The sequence below is a fragment of the Gallinula chloropus genome, assembly GCF_964237585.1.
Source record: "Gallinula chloropus genome assembly, contig: HAP1_SCAFFOLD_701, whole genome shotgun sequence".
In the NCBI taxonomy this organism is placed as follows: Eukaryota; Metazoa; Chordata; class Aves; order Gruiformes; family Rallidae; genus Gallinula; species Gallinula chloropus.
Genome location: NW_028168285.1, coordinates 1 through 17,332, shown reverse-complemented (window position 1 = coordinate 17,332; position 17,332 = coordinate 1). Strand labels below are relative to the sequence as shown.

General features: G+C 59.0%; 1 protein-coding gene across 1 annotated transcript; it reads left to right on the top strand.

The window, feature by feature from the left end:
* Positions 1–301: 301 nt before the first annotated feature.
* Positions 302–15,990, top strand: PNPLA6 (patatin like domain 6, lysophospholipase; the record flags this gene model as incomplete). The annotated part of the gene is made up of 21 exons (XM_084281040.1): positions 302–430; positions 519–599; positions 707–815; positions 1,955–2,041; positions 3,323–3,429; positions 4,682–4,873; positions 6,089–6,166; positions 7,096–7,301; positions 7,401–7,532; positions 7,628–7,751; positions 7,859–7,972; positions 8,748–8,823; positions 8,920–9,060; positions 9,839–9,902; positions 9,981–10,149; positions 10,245–10,427; positions 10,563–10,681; positions 11,464–11,620; positions 13,014–13,130; positions 13,236–13,305; positions 15,757–15,990. Coding segments are annotated over 21 exons (2,689 nt in total), but the record flags the coding sequence as incomplete, so codon positions are not given.
* Positions 15,991–17,332: the final 1,342 nt, after the last annotated feature.

The window sequence follows — 17,332 nt, the reverse complement described above, 5'->3', positions numbered from 1 at the left end:
CAGTGTCCATCCCCAACCCAACAGTGTCCATCCCCAAGCCCCTCCAACCCAACAGTGATCTCCAAAGGCCACTCACTCTCCCCCCCACCACCCAACGTGTCACCTAGGGCCACCAAAGACCCTACAGGACCCACCAAGCCCCTCCAAGCCATCTCCAAGCCCCTCCAACCCAACAGTGTCCATCCCCAACCCAACAGTGTCCATCCCCAACCCAACAGTGTCCATCCCCAAGCCCCTCCAACCCAACAGTGATCTCCAAAGGCCACTCACTCTCCCCCCCACCACCCAACGTGTCACCTAGGGCCACCAAAGACCCTACAGGACCGTGTGTGCCCGGGCAGCAGAAGACTCCACCGTGCTGCAGCTGCCAGTTGAAGCCTTCTCAGCTGTCTTTGAGAAGTACCCAGAGAGTTTGGTGCGGGTGGTGCAGGTGATTTTGGCTCAGAAGGGTGGGGTAGGGTGGTCCTTTGGGTGCTTAAGGGGTGTTGAAGGCATCTCAACCCCCCTTTTTTTCTTAGATCATCATGGTGCGTCTCCAACGTGTCACCTTCTTGGCCTTGCACAACTACCTGGGGTTGACCAACGAGCTCTTCAGCCACGTGAGTTGAGGTGTTGGGGATGGTAAAAGGGGTGGGTTTGGTCCTAATTTGGACCACCCCAGCCCTCAAAGAACCATCATTGGTGGTCTCATCCCCATCTTCTGTAGGACATGCAACCTCTCCGGCTCTTCTCTCAACCCGGCCACACCGCCCGGACCAGCCCCGTCCGCCACGGCAAGCGCGGCCTTGGTGGCACCGATGAGGGTAGAGAAGCTGGTAGGACCTGGGGAAGGGGGTGATGGGATCCCTCCTCCCCTCCCCCCACCCATGTGGTTGGTGTTGTGGGGGGTCTTTGTGGTCTTGTGGTGGGTCTTCATGGACTTGTGAGGGTCTTCATGGTCCTGTGGTGGGTCCTTGTGGTCTTGTGGGTGGTCCTGGTGGTCTTGTGAAGAGTCCTGGTGGTCTTGTGAGGGACTTCATGGTCGTGTGGTGGGTTCTTGTGGTCTTGTGGGTGGTTCTGGTGGTCTTGTGAGGGACTTCGTGGTCCTGTGGTGGGTCTTTGTGGTCTGGTGGGGGGTCTTCATGGTCTTGTGGGGGTCCTCGTGGTCTTGTGGGGGTCCTCATGGTCCTGTGAGGGTCTTCATGGTCCTGTGGGGGTCTTCATGGTCTTGTGGTGGGTCTTTGTGGTCTTGTGGGTGGTTCTGGTGGTCTTGTGACGGACTTTGTGGTCCTGTTGTGGGTCCTTGTGGTCTTGTGGGGGATCTTCATGGTCTTGTGAAAGTCCTCGTGGTCTTGTGGGGGTCCTCATGGTCTTGTGAGGGTCCTTGTGGTCTTGTGGTGGGTCTTCATGGTCCTGTGGGGGTCCTCATGGTCCTGTGAGGGTCTTCGTGGTCTTGTGAAAGTCCTCGTGGTCTTGTGGGGGTCTTCATGGTCCTGTGGTGGGTCCTTGTGGTCTTGTGGGGGTCTTTGTGGTGTTGTGGTGGGTCTTCATGGTCTTGTGAGGGACTTTGTGGTCCTGTGGTGGGTCCTTGTGGTCTTGTGGGGTCCTCATGATCCTGTGGAGTCCTCATGGTCTTGTGGGGGTCTTCATGGTCCTGTGGTGGGTCTTCGTGGTCTTGTGGTGGGTCCTTGTGATATTGTGGGGGATCTTCATGGTCTTGTGAAAGTCCTCGTGGTCTTGTGGGGGTCCTCATGGTCCTGTGGTAGGTCCTTGTGGTCTTGTGGGGGGTCCTCATGGTCCTGTGGGGGTCCTCATGGTGTTGTGATGGGTCTTTGTGGTCTTGTGGGGGTCTTCCTGGTCTTGTGGTGGATCCCCATCACTTTGTAGTGGTCCCCATGGCCTCAGGGTGGTTCCCCCGGTGTGGCTGGGTGGTGGTGGGGTGGGTGCTGGTGCTCAGGGTGCTCTCACCTTGCAGCTGAGCCCTTGAAAGGGGGTGGTGTGGAGCCCACGGCGCCGCCGCCGCTGCTGAGCCGCTGCATCTCCATGCCGGTGGATATCTCAGGTGGGGGAGAGGCTGGGGGGGAGGGTGGGGGGTGGGCCTCATGTTCCCCATCCCTCCCTCCATCCCTCAATCCCTCCATCCCCTCATCCCTCCCTCCCTCCCTCCCTCCACCCATCCCTCCATCATCCCTTCAACATTAAAGAGCCCCAGCGGCACTTCCAGGGTGGCTGGGGAGGGAGGGAGGGAGGGAGGGAGGGAGGGAGGGATGAAGGGAGGGAGGGAGGGAGGGAGGGAGGGAGGGAGGGAGGGAGGGAGGGAAGAAGAGAGGGAGGAAGAGATGGAGGGAGGGATGAGGGATGGAGGGAGGGATGGATGAAGGTATGGATAGAGGGAGGGATGATGGAGAGATGGAGGGAGGGATGGATGAGGGAGGGATGGAGGGAGGGATGAGGGAGGAAGAGATGGGGGGAGGGAGGGATGAAGGGAGGGAGAGGGATGGATGAGGGTGGGATGGAGGGAGGGATGAGGGATGGAGGGAGAGATGGGGAGGGAGGGATGAAGGGAGAGAGGGAGGGAGGGAGGGATGAGGAATGGAGGGAGGGATGAATGGAGGGAGGGATGATGGAGGGATGGAGGGAGAGATGGATGGAGGGTGGGAAGGATGGATGGAGAGAGGGAGGAAGAGAGGGAGGGATGGAGGGAGGGAGGGATGGGGAGGGATGGAGGGAGGGAGGGATGGAGAGGGATGGAGGGAGGGATGGAGATGGAGGGATGGGTGGTGGGAGGGATGGTTCGTTGATGGAGGGATGGAGATGGAGGGATGGGTGGTGGGAGGGATGGTTCGTTGATGGATGGAGGGATGGAGCTGGAGGGATGGAGGGAGGGATGGGTGTTTGGTGGAGGGATGGTTGATGGAGGGAGGGATGGGTGTTTGGTGGAGGGATGGGTGGTTGATGGAGGGAGGGAGGGATGGGTGGTTGGTGGAGGGATGGAGGGAGGGAGGGAGGGAGGGAGGGAGGGGAGGAGGGAGGGAGGAGGGAGGGAGGGAGGGAGGGGAGGGAGGAGGGGGAGGGATGGGTGTTTGGTGGAGGGAGGGATGGGTGGTTGGTGGAGGGAGGGATGGAGGGAGGGATGGTTGGTTGGTGGAGGGATGGAGCTGGAGGGAGGGATGGGTGTTTGGTGGAGGGGTGGAGCTGGAGGGAGGGAGGGATGGTTGATGGAGGGAGGGAGGGATGGGTGGTTGGTTGGTGGAGGGAGGGAGGGACGGGTGTTTGTTGGAGGGGTGGTCGTGCCCTCTCCATCACGGCCACCGGAGCCCCCCCGCTCCTCTCTGCGCCGCAGGGCTGCAGAAGGGGCCTCGCTCTGACTTCGACATGGCGTACGAGCGCGGGCGCATCTCGGTGTCGCTGCAGGAGGACAGCACGGGCGCCATGGCCGCCTTCGCCAGGGTGAGGTGGGCGCTGGCAACGCCCCGTCCCGCCTGCCTGTCCCGCAGCGGGGAGGGAGGGAGATGGAGATGGAGGGATGGGTGGGGATGGAGGGGGATGGAGGGATGGAGGGAGGGATGGATGATGGGTGGAGGAGGGATGGATGGAGGGAGGGAGGGGATGGATGGGTGGGTGGATGGAGGGATGGAGGGATAGATGGAGGGATGGATGGAGGGAGGGATGGATGATGGATGGAGGAGGGAGGGATGGAGGGAGGGATGGATGATGGATGGAGGAGGGAGGGATGGAAGGAGGGATGATAGATGGGGATGAAGGGATGGATGGAGGGATGGTGGATGGAGGGAGGGAGGGAGGGAGGGAGGGAGGGAGAGATGTAAATGGGTGGAGGGATGGAGGGAGGGAGGGATGGATGGAGGGATGATGGATGGATGGATGGATGGATGGATGGAGGGATGATGGATGATGGATGGATGGAGGGATGATGGAGGGATGGAGGGATGGATGATGGATGGAGGGATGGATGGAGGGATGGATGGATGGAGGGATGGATGGAGGGATGGATGGAGGGAGGGATGGATGGAGGGATGGATGGAGGGAGGGATGGATGGATGGATGGATGGAGGAGGGATGGATGGATGGGGATGATGGAGGGAGCGATGGATGGATGGATGGATGGATGATGGAGGGATGGATGGAGGGATGATGGATGGATGGATGGAGGGAGGGCGGGGTGGAGGGGTGGATGGGATGGAGGGGTGGATGGATGGAGGGTGGATGGATGGATGGATGGATGGATGATGGAGGGATGGAGGGATGATGGAGGGAGGGATGGAGGGATGATGGATGGAGGGTTGGATGGATGGATGATGGATGGATGGATGATGGAGGGATGGAGGGATGGATGGAGGGATGATGGATGGACGGAGGGAGGGAGGGATGATGGAGGGATGGATGGAGGGAGGGAGGGATGGATGGAGGATGGAGGGATGGATGGAGGGATGGATGGAGGGACAATGGAGGGATGATGGATGGAGGGATGGATGGAGGGACAATGGAGGGATGATGGATGGAGGGATGGATGGAGGGACAATGGAGGGATGATGGATGGAGGGATGTATGGAGGGATGATGGATGAAGGATGGAGGGATGATGGATGGAGGGATGATGGAGGGATGGAGGGATGATGGAGGGATGATGGATGAAGGATGGAGGCTGGCTGGCTGGCTGGAGATGTTCCACCCTCTCCCTGAAGTCCATGTCCCACGAGCCCAAGGAGCGGAGGCCGGTGCCGGTGGAGGAGCAGCCGTCTGGCTCCCACCACTACCAGTGCTGCGAGGACGAGCCGCCCGCCGGCGACTGTCCCTTCGGGCCCTTCCAGGGCCGCCAGACCAGCGCCGTCTTCGAGGCTGCCAAGAGGGAGCTGGTCAAGCTCATGAAGGTGGAGGTGAGGATGTCCACTTGGGTCAATCGTGGCCTTGTGCTGGGTCCTCCTGGTCTTCTGGTGGGTCTCCATCACTTTGTGGTGGGTCTTTGTGGTCTTGTGGGGGTCCTCATGGTCTTATGGTGATCTTCATGGTCTTGTGGTGGGTCTTTTTGGTCTTGTGGTGAGTCCTCCTGGTCCTCTGGTGGGTCCCCATCACATTGTGGTGGGTCTTCATGGTGTTGTGGGGGCCCTCATGGTCTTGTGGGGGTCTTCATGGTCTTGTGGTGGGTCTTTGTGGTGTTGTGGTGGGTCCTCGTGGTGTTGTGGTGGGTCCTCGTGGTGTTGTGGTGGGTCCTCATGGTCTTGTGGGGGTCCTCATGGTCTTGTGGTGGGTCCTCATGGTCTTGTGGTGGGTCTTTGTGGTCTTGTGGTGGGTCCTTATGGTCTTGTGGTGGGTCCTCGTGGTCTTGTGGTGGGTCTTCGTGGTCTTGTGGAGGTCTTCGTGGTGTTGTGGGGGTCTTTGTGGTCTTGTGGTGGGTCTTTGTGGTCTTGTGATGGGTCTTCATGGTCTTGTGATAGGTCTTTGTGGTCTTGTGGGGGTCTTTGTGGTCTTGTGGGGGTCTTTGTGGTCTTGTGGTGGGTCTTTGTGGTCTTGTGATGGGTCTTCATGGTCTTGTGGGTGTCTTCATGGTCTTGTGGGTGTCTTTGTGGCTTTGTGGTGGGTCCTCGTGGTCTTGTGGTGGGTCTTCATGGTCTTGTGGGGGTCTTTGTGGTCTTGTGGTGGGTCTTTGTGGCCTTGTGGTGTTTCTTTGAGGTCTTGTGGTGAGTCTTCCTGGTCTTGTGGGGGTCCTCCTGGTCTTGTGGTGGGTCCCCATTGCTTTATGGTGGGTCCTCGTGGTCTTGTGAGGGTCCTCATGGTCTTGTGGTGGGTCCTCCTGGTCTTGTGGTGAGTCTTTGTGGTCTTGTGATGGGTCTTCATGGTCTTGTGGGGGTCTTTGTGGCTTTGTGGTGGGTCCTCATGGTCTTGTGGTGGGTCCCCATTGCTTTGTGGGGGTCCTCATGGTCTTGTGGTGGGTCCTCATGGTCTTGTGATGGGTCTTTGTGGTCTTGTGGTGGGTCCCCGTTGCTTTGTGGTGGATCCCTATCTCTTTGTGGTGGTCCCCATGGCCTGCTGGTGGTCCTCTGTCTCCTCATGGTGGTCCTCATCACCTCAAGTGGTCCCCTTCTTTCTTCCAGGACCCTTCTCTCCTCAACAACCGGGTCTTGCTCCATCATGCCAAAGCTGGGACAGTCATTGCCCGTCAAGGAGACCAGGTGGGTCTGGTTTTGGGGTGGGATCACATCCCACCTCACCCCATCCCTGATCTTCCATAGGGTCCTACTCCTCCTGACCAGGCTTGGGGAGAGGAACCAACCCTAGAACCACCTCCTGTGCCTTGGGAGAAGGTCCTAGGTGGTCCCCAAGGGGTGACAAGGGGTCACTTGGACAGGAGATCAGCCTCTTCATGCTCTGGGGGGGTCCTACTCCTCCTGACCAGGGTTGGGGACAGGAACCAACCCTAGAACCACCTCCTGTGTCTTGGGAGAAGGTCCCACGGAGGGTTCTACTCCTCCTGACCAGGCTTGGGGACAGGAACCAACCCTAGAACCACCTCCTGTGCCTTGGGAGGAGGTCCCAGGCGGGGTTCTACTCCTCCTGACCAGGGCTGGGGACAGGAACCATCCCTAGAACCACCTCTTGTGTCTTGGGAGAAGGTCCCAAGGGGGGTCCTACTCCTCCTGGCCAGGCTTGGGGACAGGAACCAACCCTAGAACCACCTCCTGTGTCTTGGGAGGAGGTCCCAGGGGGTCTCCAAGAGGTGACAAGGGGTCACTTGGACAGGATATCGGCCTCTTTGTGCTCTGGGGGGGTCCTACTCCTCCTGACCAGGCTTGGGGACAGGAACCAACCCTAGAACCATCTCCTGTGTCTTGGGAGGAGGTCCCAGGGGGGGTTCCTACTCCTCCTGACCAGGGCTGGGGACAGGAACCAACCCTAGAACCACCTCCTGTGTCTTGGGAGAAGGTCCCAGGTGGTCCCGAAGAGGTGACTTTGACAGGAGATCAGCCTCTTCATGCTCTGGGGGGTTCCTACTCCTCCTGACCAGGCTTGGGGACAGGAACCAACCCTAGAACCACCTCCTGTGCCTTGGGAGGAGGTCCCAGGTGGGTCCCCAAGAGGTGACAAGGGGTGGCTTTGACAGGACGTCAGCCTCCACTTCGTGCTCTGGGGTTGTCTCCACGTCTACCAGCGGATGATCGACAAGGCAGAGGACGTCTGCCTCTTCTTGACCCAACCTGGGGAGATGGTGGGACAACTGGCCGTCCTTACTGGTGAACCCCTCATCTTCACCATCAAAGCCAACCGTGACTGCACCTTCCTGAAGATCTCCAAGTCCGACTTCTACGAGTGAGTCCCCGGCGTTGGCCAAGAGAAGGGTGAAAGACCAATGGGAAGTGGGGTTGTCACCTCTTCAGGGGTCACCACCACCTCCTCTTGGACCTCTAGGATCATGAGGGAGCAGCCCAGCGTGGTGTTGAGCGTGGCCCACACCGTGGCCGCCCGGATGTCGCCCTTCGTGCGCCAAATGGACTTCGCCATCGATTGGATGGCGGTGGAAGCCGGGCGGGCTCTCTACAGGTAGAGGAACCAACTTATGGGGTGGGGGGGATGCCCCACCTGAACTTAGTTGGGGAAGGGGAAGGATGATTTCTTGCTGGTGGTGGCTTCTCCAGGCAGGGTGACAAGTCTGACTGTACCTACATCGCGCTCAACGGGCGTCTCCGCTCCGTTATCCAGAAGGGGAGTGGGAAGAAGGAGCTCATCGGGGAGTACGGCCGTGGGGACCTCATCGGGGTGGTGAGGACCATGTCAAGGACCCCCCAAAAGGGAGTGGACACCTTGGACACCTTGGGGTTTTGTCTGTTTGCTCCAGTAGATCTGAGCTCTGGCCTTGTCTTCTCTAGGTGGAAGCTCTCACCAGGCAACCCCGTGCCACCACGGTCCACGCGGTCCGGGACACGGAGTTGGCCAAGCTTCCTGAAGGCACCTTGAACAACATCAAGCGTAGATACCCCCAGGTAAACCCTCTGTGGTGTGGTGGTGGCCATGGTGTGGTGGTGGTGGCCATGGCGTGGTGGTGGTGGCCATGGTGTGGAGGCAGCCATGGTCTTGTGGCATGTTTGGCACCGTGACATGGTGATCATCACAGCCCCATGGTGTGGTGGTGGCCATGGCATGGAGGTGGTGGCCATGGTGTGGTGGTGGCCATGGTGTGGTGGTGGCTGTGGTCTTGTGGCACAGTGGGCACCATGGGATGGTCACCATCACAGCCCTGTGGCTTGGTGGTGGCCATGGCATGGAGGTGGTGGCCATGGTGTGGTGGTGGCCATGGTCTTGTGGTACAGTGGGCACCATGGGATGGTGACCATCACAGCCCCATGGCATGGTGGTGGCCATGGCATGGAGGTGGTGGCCATGGCATGATGGTGGTGGCCATGGCGTGGTGGTGGCCATGGTCTTGTGCCATGGTAGGCACCATGGGATGGTCACCATCACAGCCCTGTGGCTTGGTGGTGGCCATGGCATGGAGGTGGTGGCCATGGCATGATGGTGGTGGCCATGGTCTTGTGGCATGGTGGGCACCATGGGATGGTCACCATCACAGCCCTGTGGCTTGGTGGTGGCCATGGCATGGAGGTGGTGGCCATGGCATGATGGTGGTGGCCATGGCATGATGGTGGTGGCCGTGGCACGGAGATGAGCCATGTGGAACCTCCATCTCAAGGGGGCTCAACGAGTCCTTAGCTTGAGAAGTCCCTGCCAGGTCTGGTGACCCATCCTTGATCCCCACAGGTCGTCACCCGCCTCATCCACCTCCTGAGCCAGAAGATCTTGGGGAACCTTCAGCAGCTCCGTGGCCCTTTTGCAAGTGAGCCCCAACGGGGTGTCCTCCCCAGGGCTGGTGGCCACCAGCAAAGCAGCCCGTGGAAGGTGGCCACCACCCCCTGGTCTCTTCTCCATGCAGGTTCTGGCTTGGGTATGGCCTCCAGCTCAGAGCCCACCAACCCCACCAGCAACTTGTCCACCGTGGCGGTGCTGCCGGTGGGTGACGACGTGCCCACGGCCGCCTTCACGCTGGAGCTCAAGCACGCGCTCAACGCCATCGGTGAGTGGCAGCGTGGTGGTGGCCATGGCATGGGGGTGACAGTGGGCTTGTGGCATGGTGGGCACCATGGGATGGTGACCATCACAGCCCCATGGTGTGGTGGTGGCCATGGCATGATGGTGGTGGCCATGGTGTGGTGGTGGTGGCCATGGGGTGGAGGTGACTGTGGTCTTGTGACGTGGTGGGCACCACGACATGGTGACCGTCACAGCCCCATGGCATGGTGGTGGCCATGGTGTGGTGGTGGCCATGGGATGGAGGTGACCATGGTGGGCACCATGGGATGGTGACCATCACTGCCCCATGATGTGGTGGTGGCCATGGTGTGGAGGTGGTACCATGGCATGATGGTGGTGGCCATGGCATGGAGGTGACTGTGGTCTTGTGGCATGGTGGGCACCATGGGATGGTCACCATCACAGCCCCATGGTGTGGTGGTGCCCATGGGGTAGTGGCCATGGGATGGAGGTGACCATGGTGGGCACCATGGGATGGTCACCATCACAGCCCTTTGGTGTGGTGGTGGCTGTGGTATGGTGGTGGTGGCCATGGCATGATGGTGGTGGCCATGGCATGATGGTGGTGGCCATGGCATGGAGATGACTGTGGTCTTGTGGCATGGTGGGCACCATGGGATGGTCACCATCACAGCCCCATGGTGTGGTGGTGGCCATGGCATGGAGGTGACTGTGGTCTGGTGGCATTGTGCTTGACCACAGCCCCACGGTGGGTGACCACATCCCCCACAGTGGTTGATCACCCCCACAACCCCCCCCAGGTCCCACGCTGCTCCTCACCAGTGACATCATCCGCGCCCGCCTGGGTTCCTCCGCCCTGGACAGGTAAAACCCCCATTGCAAAGCCCACGATGGGCTTGTCCCACCACCCTACAACCAGTTGACCTTCTCCCACCTTGGCAGCATCCAGGAGTACCGCCTGTCAGGTTGGTTGGCACAACAAGAGGACATCCACCGCATTGTCCTCTACCAAACCGACTGTACCCTCACCCCGTGGACCGTGCGGTGCATCCGTCAAGCCGACTGTATCCTCATCGTTGGGTTGGGTGACCAAGAACCCACCTTGGGGGAGGTGAGTTGTTTGGTGGTGGGGTGGGGTGGGGGATGGTTGGAGATGATGAGCCAACACCTCCAAACCCAAGGGGTTGGCTGATGGTTCTTCTCCAGCTGGAGCAGATGTTGGAGAACACGGCGGTGAGGGCGTTGAAGCAGTTGGTCCTCCTACACCGTGAAGATGGTCCCAGCCCTTCTAGGACTGTTGAGTGGTTGAACATGAGGAGTTGGTGTTCTGGTCACCTCCACATCAGGTGTCCACGGAGGGTCTTCTCCCGACGGAGTCCCACCAAGCTGGTAGGGGTGTCTCCTCTCCCTCTCTCTCTCTCTTTCTCTCTCTCTCTCTTTCTCCATCTCTCCCTCTCTGGGGGTGGTCTTGGTGGTCTCACCGGTGTCGTGGTCACCTTGGTGTTGTGGGTGTCACCTTGGCAGAGGGAGATGTATGAGAAGGTGTTTGAGAAGAACGCTGACCGGCACAGTGACTTCTCCAGGTTGGCACGGGTCCTGACCGGCAACACCATCGCCCTGGTGCTGGGAGGGGGTGGAGCCAGGTGGGTGCTGAGCTGTAGGTTTAGGGTGAGCTGAGGGGGGGTTGTAGGTCCCTTCTCCCATCCCACCCCTCCAGACCACCATCCCTCCTTCTATCCCTCTTCCCACCCGCCCACCCATCCCTCCCTCCATCTCTCCATCCCTCCCTCCCTCCATCTCTCCATCCCTCCCTCCATCTCTCCCTCCCTCTATCTCTCCCTCCCTCCAACTCTCCCTCCCTCTATCCCTCCATCCATCCCTCCCTCCCTCCCTCCCTCCCTCTATCTCTCTATCCCTCCCTCTATCCCTCCCTCTATCTCTCTATCCCTCCCTCCATCCCTCCCTCCATCCCTCCCTCCATCCCTCCCTCCATCCCTCCCTCCATCCCTCCATCCCTCTATCTCTCCATCCCTCCCTCTATCTCTCCATCCCTCCCTCTATCTCTCCATCTCTTCCTCCATCCCTCCCTCTATCCCTCCATCCCTCTATCCCTCCATCCCTCTATCCCTCCATCCCTCTATCCCTCCATCCCTCCCTCCATCCCTCCCTCCATCCCTCCCTCCATCCCTCCCTCCATCCCTCCCTCCATCCCTCCCTCTATCCCTCCCTCCATCCCTCCCTCCATCTATCCATCTCCCTCCCTCTCTCCATCCCTCCCTCCATCCCTCCCTCAATCCATCCATCTCCCTCTATCCCTCCCTCCCTCCCTCCCTCCCTCCCTCCCTCCCTCCCTCCCTCCATCCCTCAATCCCTCCATCTCCCTCCTTCCCTCCCTCCCACCTCTCCCGCTTGTTCCCCTCCCCAGGGGCTGCTCCCACATCGGGGTGATCAAGGCCATGGAGGAGTCTGGGATCCCCATCGACATGGTGGGCGGCACCTCCATCGGCGCCTTCATCGGGGCGCTGTACGCCGAGGAGCGCAGCGCCGTGCGCACCAAGCAGCGGGCGCGCGAGTGGGCCAAGGTGGGTGCTGCCCCCCAGCCCCCCCCCCACCCCAGCCCTGGCCCCCTCCCTGCCCTGGGCACCCCGGTCTCTGGGTGTGCCTTCCTCATTCTCTGCTTCCTCTCCTGGCTCCTTCTTCCTCTTTCTTCTTCCTCTTCTTCCTTTTCTTCCTCTTTCTCCTTTCTCCTCTTCCTCCACCACCTTCCCCTTTTCTACTGCTCGTCTTCTTCCTCCTTCTTCTTGGTCATCTTCCTCCTCCTTCTCTCCTTGGTCATCTTCCTCCTCCTCCTTCTTCTCTTCCTTACTCATCTTCCTCCACCTTCTTCTCTGTCTGCTCATCTTTGTCCTCCTTCTCTCCTTGCTCATCCTCCTCCTCCTCCTTCTCTCCTTGCTCATCCTCCTCCTCCTCCTTCTCTCCTTGCTCATCCTCCTCCTCCTCCTTCTCTCCTTGCTCATCCTCCCCCTCCTCCTTCTCTCCTTGCTCATCCTCCCCCTCCTCCTTCTCTCCTTGCTCATCTTCCTCCTCCTCCTCCTTCTTCTCTTCCTTTCTCATCTTCCTCCACCTTCTTCTCCATCTGCTCTTCTTCGTCTTCCTTCTCTCCTTGGTCATCCTCCTCCTCCTCCTTCTCTCCTTGCTTATCTTCCTCCTCCTCCTTCTCTCCTCTTGTTCATCTTCCTCCTCCTTCTTGTTCATCTTCCTCCTTCTTGTTCATCTTCCTCCTCCTCCTTCTTGTCCATCTTCCTCCTCCTTCTCTTCTTCTTGTCCATCCTCCTCCTCCTTCTCCTCCTCCCTCTCTCCTTCTTGGTCATCTTCCTCCTCCTCCTTCTCTCTTTCTTGCTCACCTTCCTCCTCTTCCTTCTTCTCTCCTTGTTCATCTTCCTCCTCCTTCTTCTTCTCTTTATTCATCTTCCTCCTCCTCTTTCTCCTTCCTCCTCTTCCTCCACTACCACCTTCTTTTCTTCTGCTCATCTTCTTCCTCCTCCTCTCTTGTTCATCTTCCTCCTCCTTTTCTCCTTGTTCTTTTCTTTCATCCTCCTCCTCCTTCTCTCCTTCTTGCTCATCCTCCTCCTCCTCCTTCTCTCCTTGCTCATCCTCCTTCTCCTCCTTCTCTCCTTGCTCATCCTCCTTCTCCTCCTCTCCTTGCTCATCCTCCTTCTCCTCCTCTCCTTGCTCATCCTCCTTCTCCTCCTTCTCTCCTTGCTCATCCTCCTTCTCCTCCTTCTCTCCTTGCTCATCCTCCTCCTCCTCCTCCTTCTCTCCTTGCTCATACTCCTCCTTCTCTCCTTCTTGTTCTTCTTCCTCCTCCTCCTCCTCTTCCTTTTGCTCATCTTCCTCCTCCTCTCCTTGTTCTTTTCCTTCCTCCTCCTCCTCCTTCTCTCCTCCTTCTTCCTCCTCCTCCTCCTCCTCCTCCAGTGCATGAACTCAGTGTTCGAGACCGTCCTGGACCTCACCTACCCCATCACCTCCATGTTTTCTGGTTCAGCCTTCAACGCCAGCATCAACAAGGTCTTCCAGGACAAGCAGATCGAGGTGGGTACCTCACATGGACCACCAACCCCTCCCCAAGGTCTTCAACCACCTCCCCACCTCCCCAACACCTCCACAGTGTCACCCACCCCCACCTTGTCCTTTCAGGACCTGTGGTTGCCCTACTTCAACGTCACGACCGACATCACGGCCTCGGCCATGAGGGTCCACACAGATGGTAAGAGCTCCATGGGGGGCAGCTGGTGGCTTCCCAAATCCACCCTGGTGCTGGTGATCCCCAACCAGGATCAGGTCCTCATGGGGATCTGGCTGTACCCCACGTCCTCGGTGGGGTTTTTGGGGGGTAGAATCAGGGTGTAGAACCTCCATCATGCATGTGTCCTCCACCCCTCTTAACATCTGCTCACCACTAACCCCAGTAACCCACGCTCACAGCATGGGGAGCACGGGGACGCGGTGGTGGTGGTGGTGGTGAGGTCCTGGTGGTGGTGGGGATGATGCCATAGTGGAAGAGAAAGTATGGTGGTGGTGGGGATGGTGGTGGTGGTGGTGGGGATGATGCCATGGTGGAAGAGAAAATATGGTGGTGGTGGTGATGGTGGTGATGGTGGTGGTGGTGGTGGTGGTGGTGGTGGTGGTGGTGGTGATGATGCCATGGTGGTGGTGGTGGTGGTGAGGTCCTGGTGGTGGTGGGGATGATGCCATAGTGGAAGAGAAAATATGGTGGTGGTGGTGGTGGTGGTGAGGGGGGTGATGCCATGGTGGTGGTGTTGGGGATGATGCCATGGTGGTGGTGGTGGGGATGATGCCATGGTGATGGTGGTGGTGGGGATGGTGGTGGTGGTGGGGATGATGCCACAGTGGGGATGATGCCATAGTGGAAGAGAAAATATGGTGGTGATGGTGGTGGTGGTGAGGGGGGTGATGCCATGGTGGCAGAGAAGATACAGTGGTGGTGGGGATGATACCATGGTGGTTCTGGTGGTGGTGGGGATGTTGTGGTGGTGGGGATGATGCCGTGGTGGCAGAGAAGATACAGTGGTGGTGGGGATGATACCATGGTGGTTCTGGTGGTGGTGGGGATGTGGTGGTGGTGGGGATGATGCCATGGTGGTGGTGGTGAGGTCCTGGTGGTGGTGGGGATGATGCCACGGTGGGGATGATGCCATAGTGGAAGAGAAAATATGGTGGTGGTAATGTAGTGGTAGTGAGGGGGGTGATGCCATGGTGGCAGAGAAGATACAGTGGTGGTGGGGATGATACCATGGTGGTTCTGGTGGTGGTGGGGATGCTGTGGTGGTGGGGATGATGCCGTGGTGGTGGTGGTGGGGATGATACCGTGGTGGCAGAGAAGGTACAGTGGTGGTGGGGATGATACCATGGTGGTTCTGGTGGTGGTGGGGATGTGGTGGTGGTGGGGATGATGCCATGGTGGTGGTGGTGGGGATGTGGTGGTGGTGGGGATGATGCCATGGTGGTGGTGGTGGTGGGGATGGTGGTGGTGGTGGGGATGAGGCCATAGTGGAAGAGAAAATATGGTGGTGGTGGTGGTGATGGTGAGGGGGGTGATGCCATGGTGGCAGAGAAGATACAGTGGTGGTGGGGATGATACCATGGTGGTTCTGGTGGTGGTGGGGATGTGGTGGTGGTGGGGATGATGCCATGGTGGTGGGGGTGATGCCGTGGTGGTGGGGATGTGGTGGTGGTGGGGATGATGCCATGGTGGTGGGGGTGATGCCATGGTGGTGGTGGGGGTGATGCCATGGTGGTGGTGGGGGTGATGCCATGGTGGTGGTGTTGGGGATGATGCCATGGTGGTGGTGGGGGTGATGCCATGGTGGTGGTGTTGGGGATGATGCCATGGTGGTGGTGGGGGTGATGCCATGGTGGTGGTGTTGGGGATGATGCCATGGTGGTGGTGGTGGGGATGATGCCATGGTGGTGGTGGTGGAGATGATGCCATGGTGGTAGTGGTGGTGGGGATGGTGGTGGTGGTGGGGAAGATGCTGTGGTGGTGGTGGTGGTGGGGATGATGCCATAGTGAGGATGATGCCATGGTGGTGGTGGGGATGATGTGGTAGCGGTGGGGGTCTGGTGGTGGTGGTGGTGGGTACATCATGGTGGTGGGGACATGGTGGTAGCGGTGGGGGTCTGGTGGTGGTGGGTACCTCACGGTGGTGGGGACATGGTGGTGGTGGTGGGGGCCTGGTGGTGGTGGTGGTGGGTACCTCACGGTGGTGGGGACGTGGTGGTGGTGGGGACATGGTGGTGGTGGTGGGGGTCTGGTGGTGGTGGGTACCTCACGGTGGTGGGGACGTGGTGGTGGCTGCCCCTCCTCCTTGCCTGGTGTCTGGAGCTCACCTGGGACATTGAGCCGTCCAGTGAGGTGGCTCCTCAGCGGCCTGGCTCTCCCTCTGCCTTCTCCTCTGGCCTCTTAACCCCAACTAACCCCCACTCACCACCCTTAACCTTCTGGAGAACATCTCCCCCACCCATCCTTCCCCATCCCCACGTGGGTGAGGCCCATCCCTTTGGTCTTGAGGGGGCTACAACTGTCCCCCCAGCATCCTCAATCACCCATAGCCAGGTGGTTTGGGCATGTCCCACCTTCCCCTACCTACCCCATCATGGCCATGGTGGCCATGACCATGTCCTCTCCCTCCGGCAGGTAGCCTTTGGCGCTACGTCCGAGCCAGTGCGTCCTACACCCCCTACCTACCACCGCTCTGCGACCCCAAGGACAGCCATTGGCTGGTGGATGGCTGCTATGTTAACAATGTCCCAGGTCAGCATCTCTCTGGCTGGTGGGACACCAGTCCCACCTCAGCCCACCTCCAAAAAATCACCCCCACCCCATCCGACCTCCTCCCCACCACCCCAAATAAACCACGTCCTACCCAAGGTTTGAACCGACCACCCAGCCACCCCACCAGCCAACCAGCCAACCACCCACCCACCCAACCAACCAACCATCCAACCACTCAACCAAACACTCAACCAACCACCCAAACAACCATCCAACCAACCACCCAACTACCCAACCAACCACTCAACCACCCTACCAAACAACCACTCAACCAATCACCCATCCAAACACTCAACTACCCACCCACCCAACCAACCACTCAACCAACCACCCAAACAACCATCCGACCACTCAACCACCCAACCATTCAACCACCCATCCAAACACTCACCCAACCAACCACCCACCCACCCACCCACCCAACCACTCAACCACCCAACCAAACAACCACTCAACCAACCAACCATTCAACCACCCACCCAACCACCCAACCAGCCATCCAACCACTCACCCAACCAACCACTCAACCACCCAACCAAACAACCACTAAACCAACCACCCATCCAACCACTCAACCAACCAACCACTCAACCACCCAACCTAACAACCACTAAACCAACCACTCATCCAACCATTCAACCAACCAACCACACCCAACTAACCACTCAACCAAGCAACCACACAACCAACCACACAACCAACCAACCAACCAACCAACCAACCACTCAACCAACCAACCAACCAACCAACCAAGCAACCACACAACCAACCACACAACCAACCACTCAACCAACCACCCACCCACCCAACCAACCACTCAACCAAACAAACACCCACCCAACCAACCACTCAACCAACCAACCAACCAACCACCCACCCACCCACCCACCCAACCAACCACTCAACCAAACAAACACCCACCCAACCAACCACTCAACCAACCAACCAACCACCCAGCCAACCACACAACCAACCAACCACCCAGCCAACCACACAACCAACCAACCAACAACTCAACCACATAACCAACCAACCACTCAACCGCCCACCCACCCACCCAACCAACCAACCACTCAACCAAACAAACACCCACCCAACCACCCACCCAACCACCCACCCACCCACCCAACCACTCAACCAACCAACCACCCAGCCAACCACACAACCAACCAACCAACAACTCAACCACATAACCAACCAACCACTCAACCAACCACCCATCCACCCACTCAACCAACCACTCAACCACCCACCCAACCAACCAACCAACCAACCACTCAACCACCCAACCAACCAACCACTAAACCAACCAACCACTCAACCACCCAACCAAACAACCACTAAACCAACCAACCAAACAACCACTCAACCACCCAACCAAACAACCACCCAACCACTCACCCACCCACCCACCCAACCAACCAACCAACCAACCAAC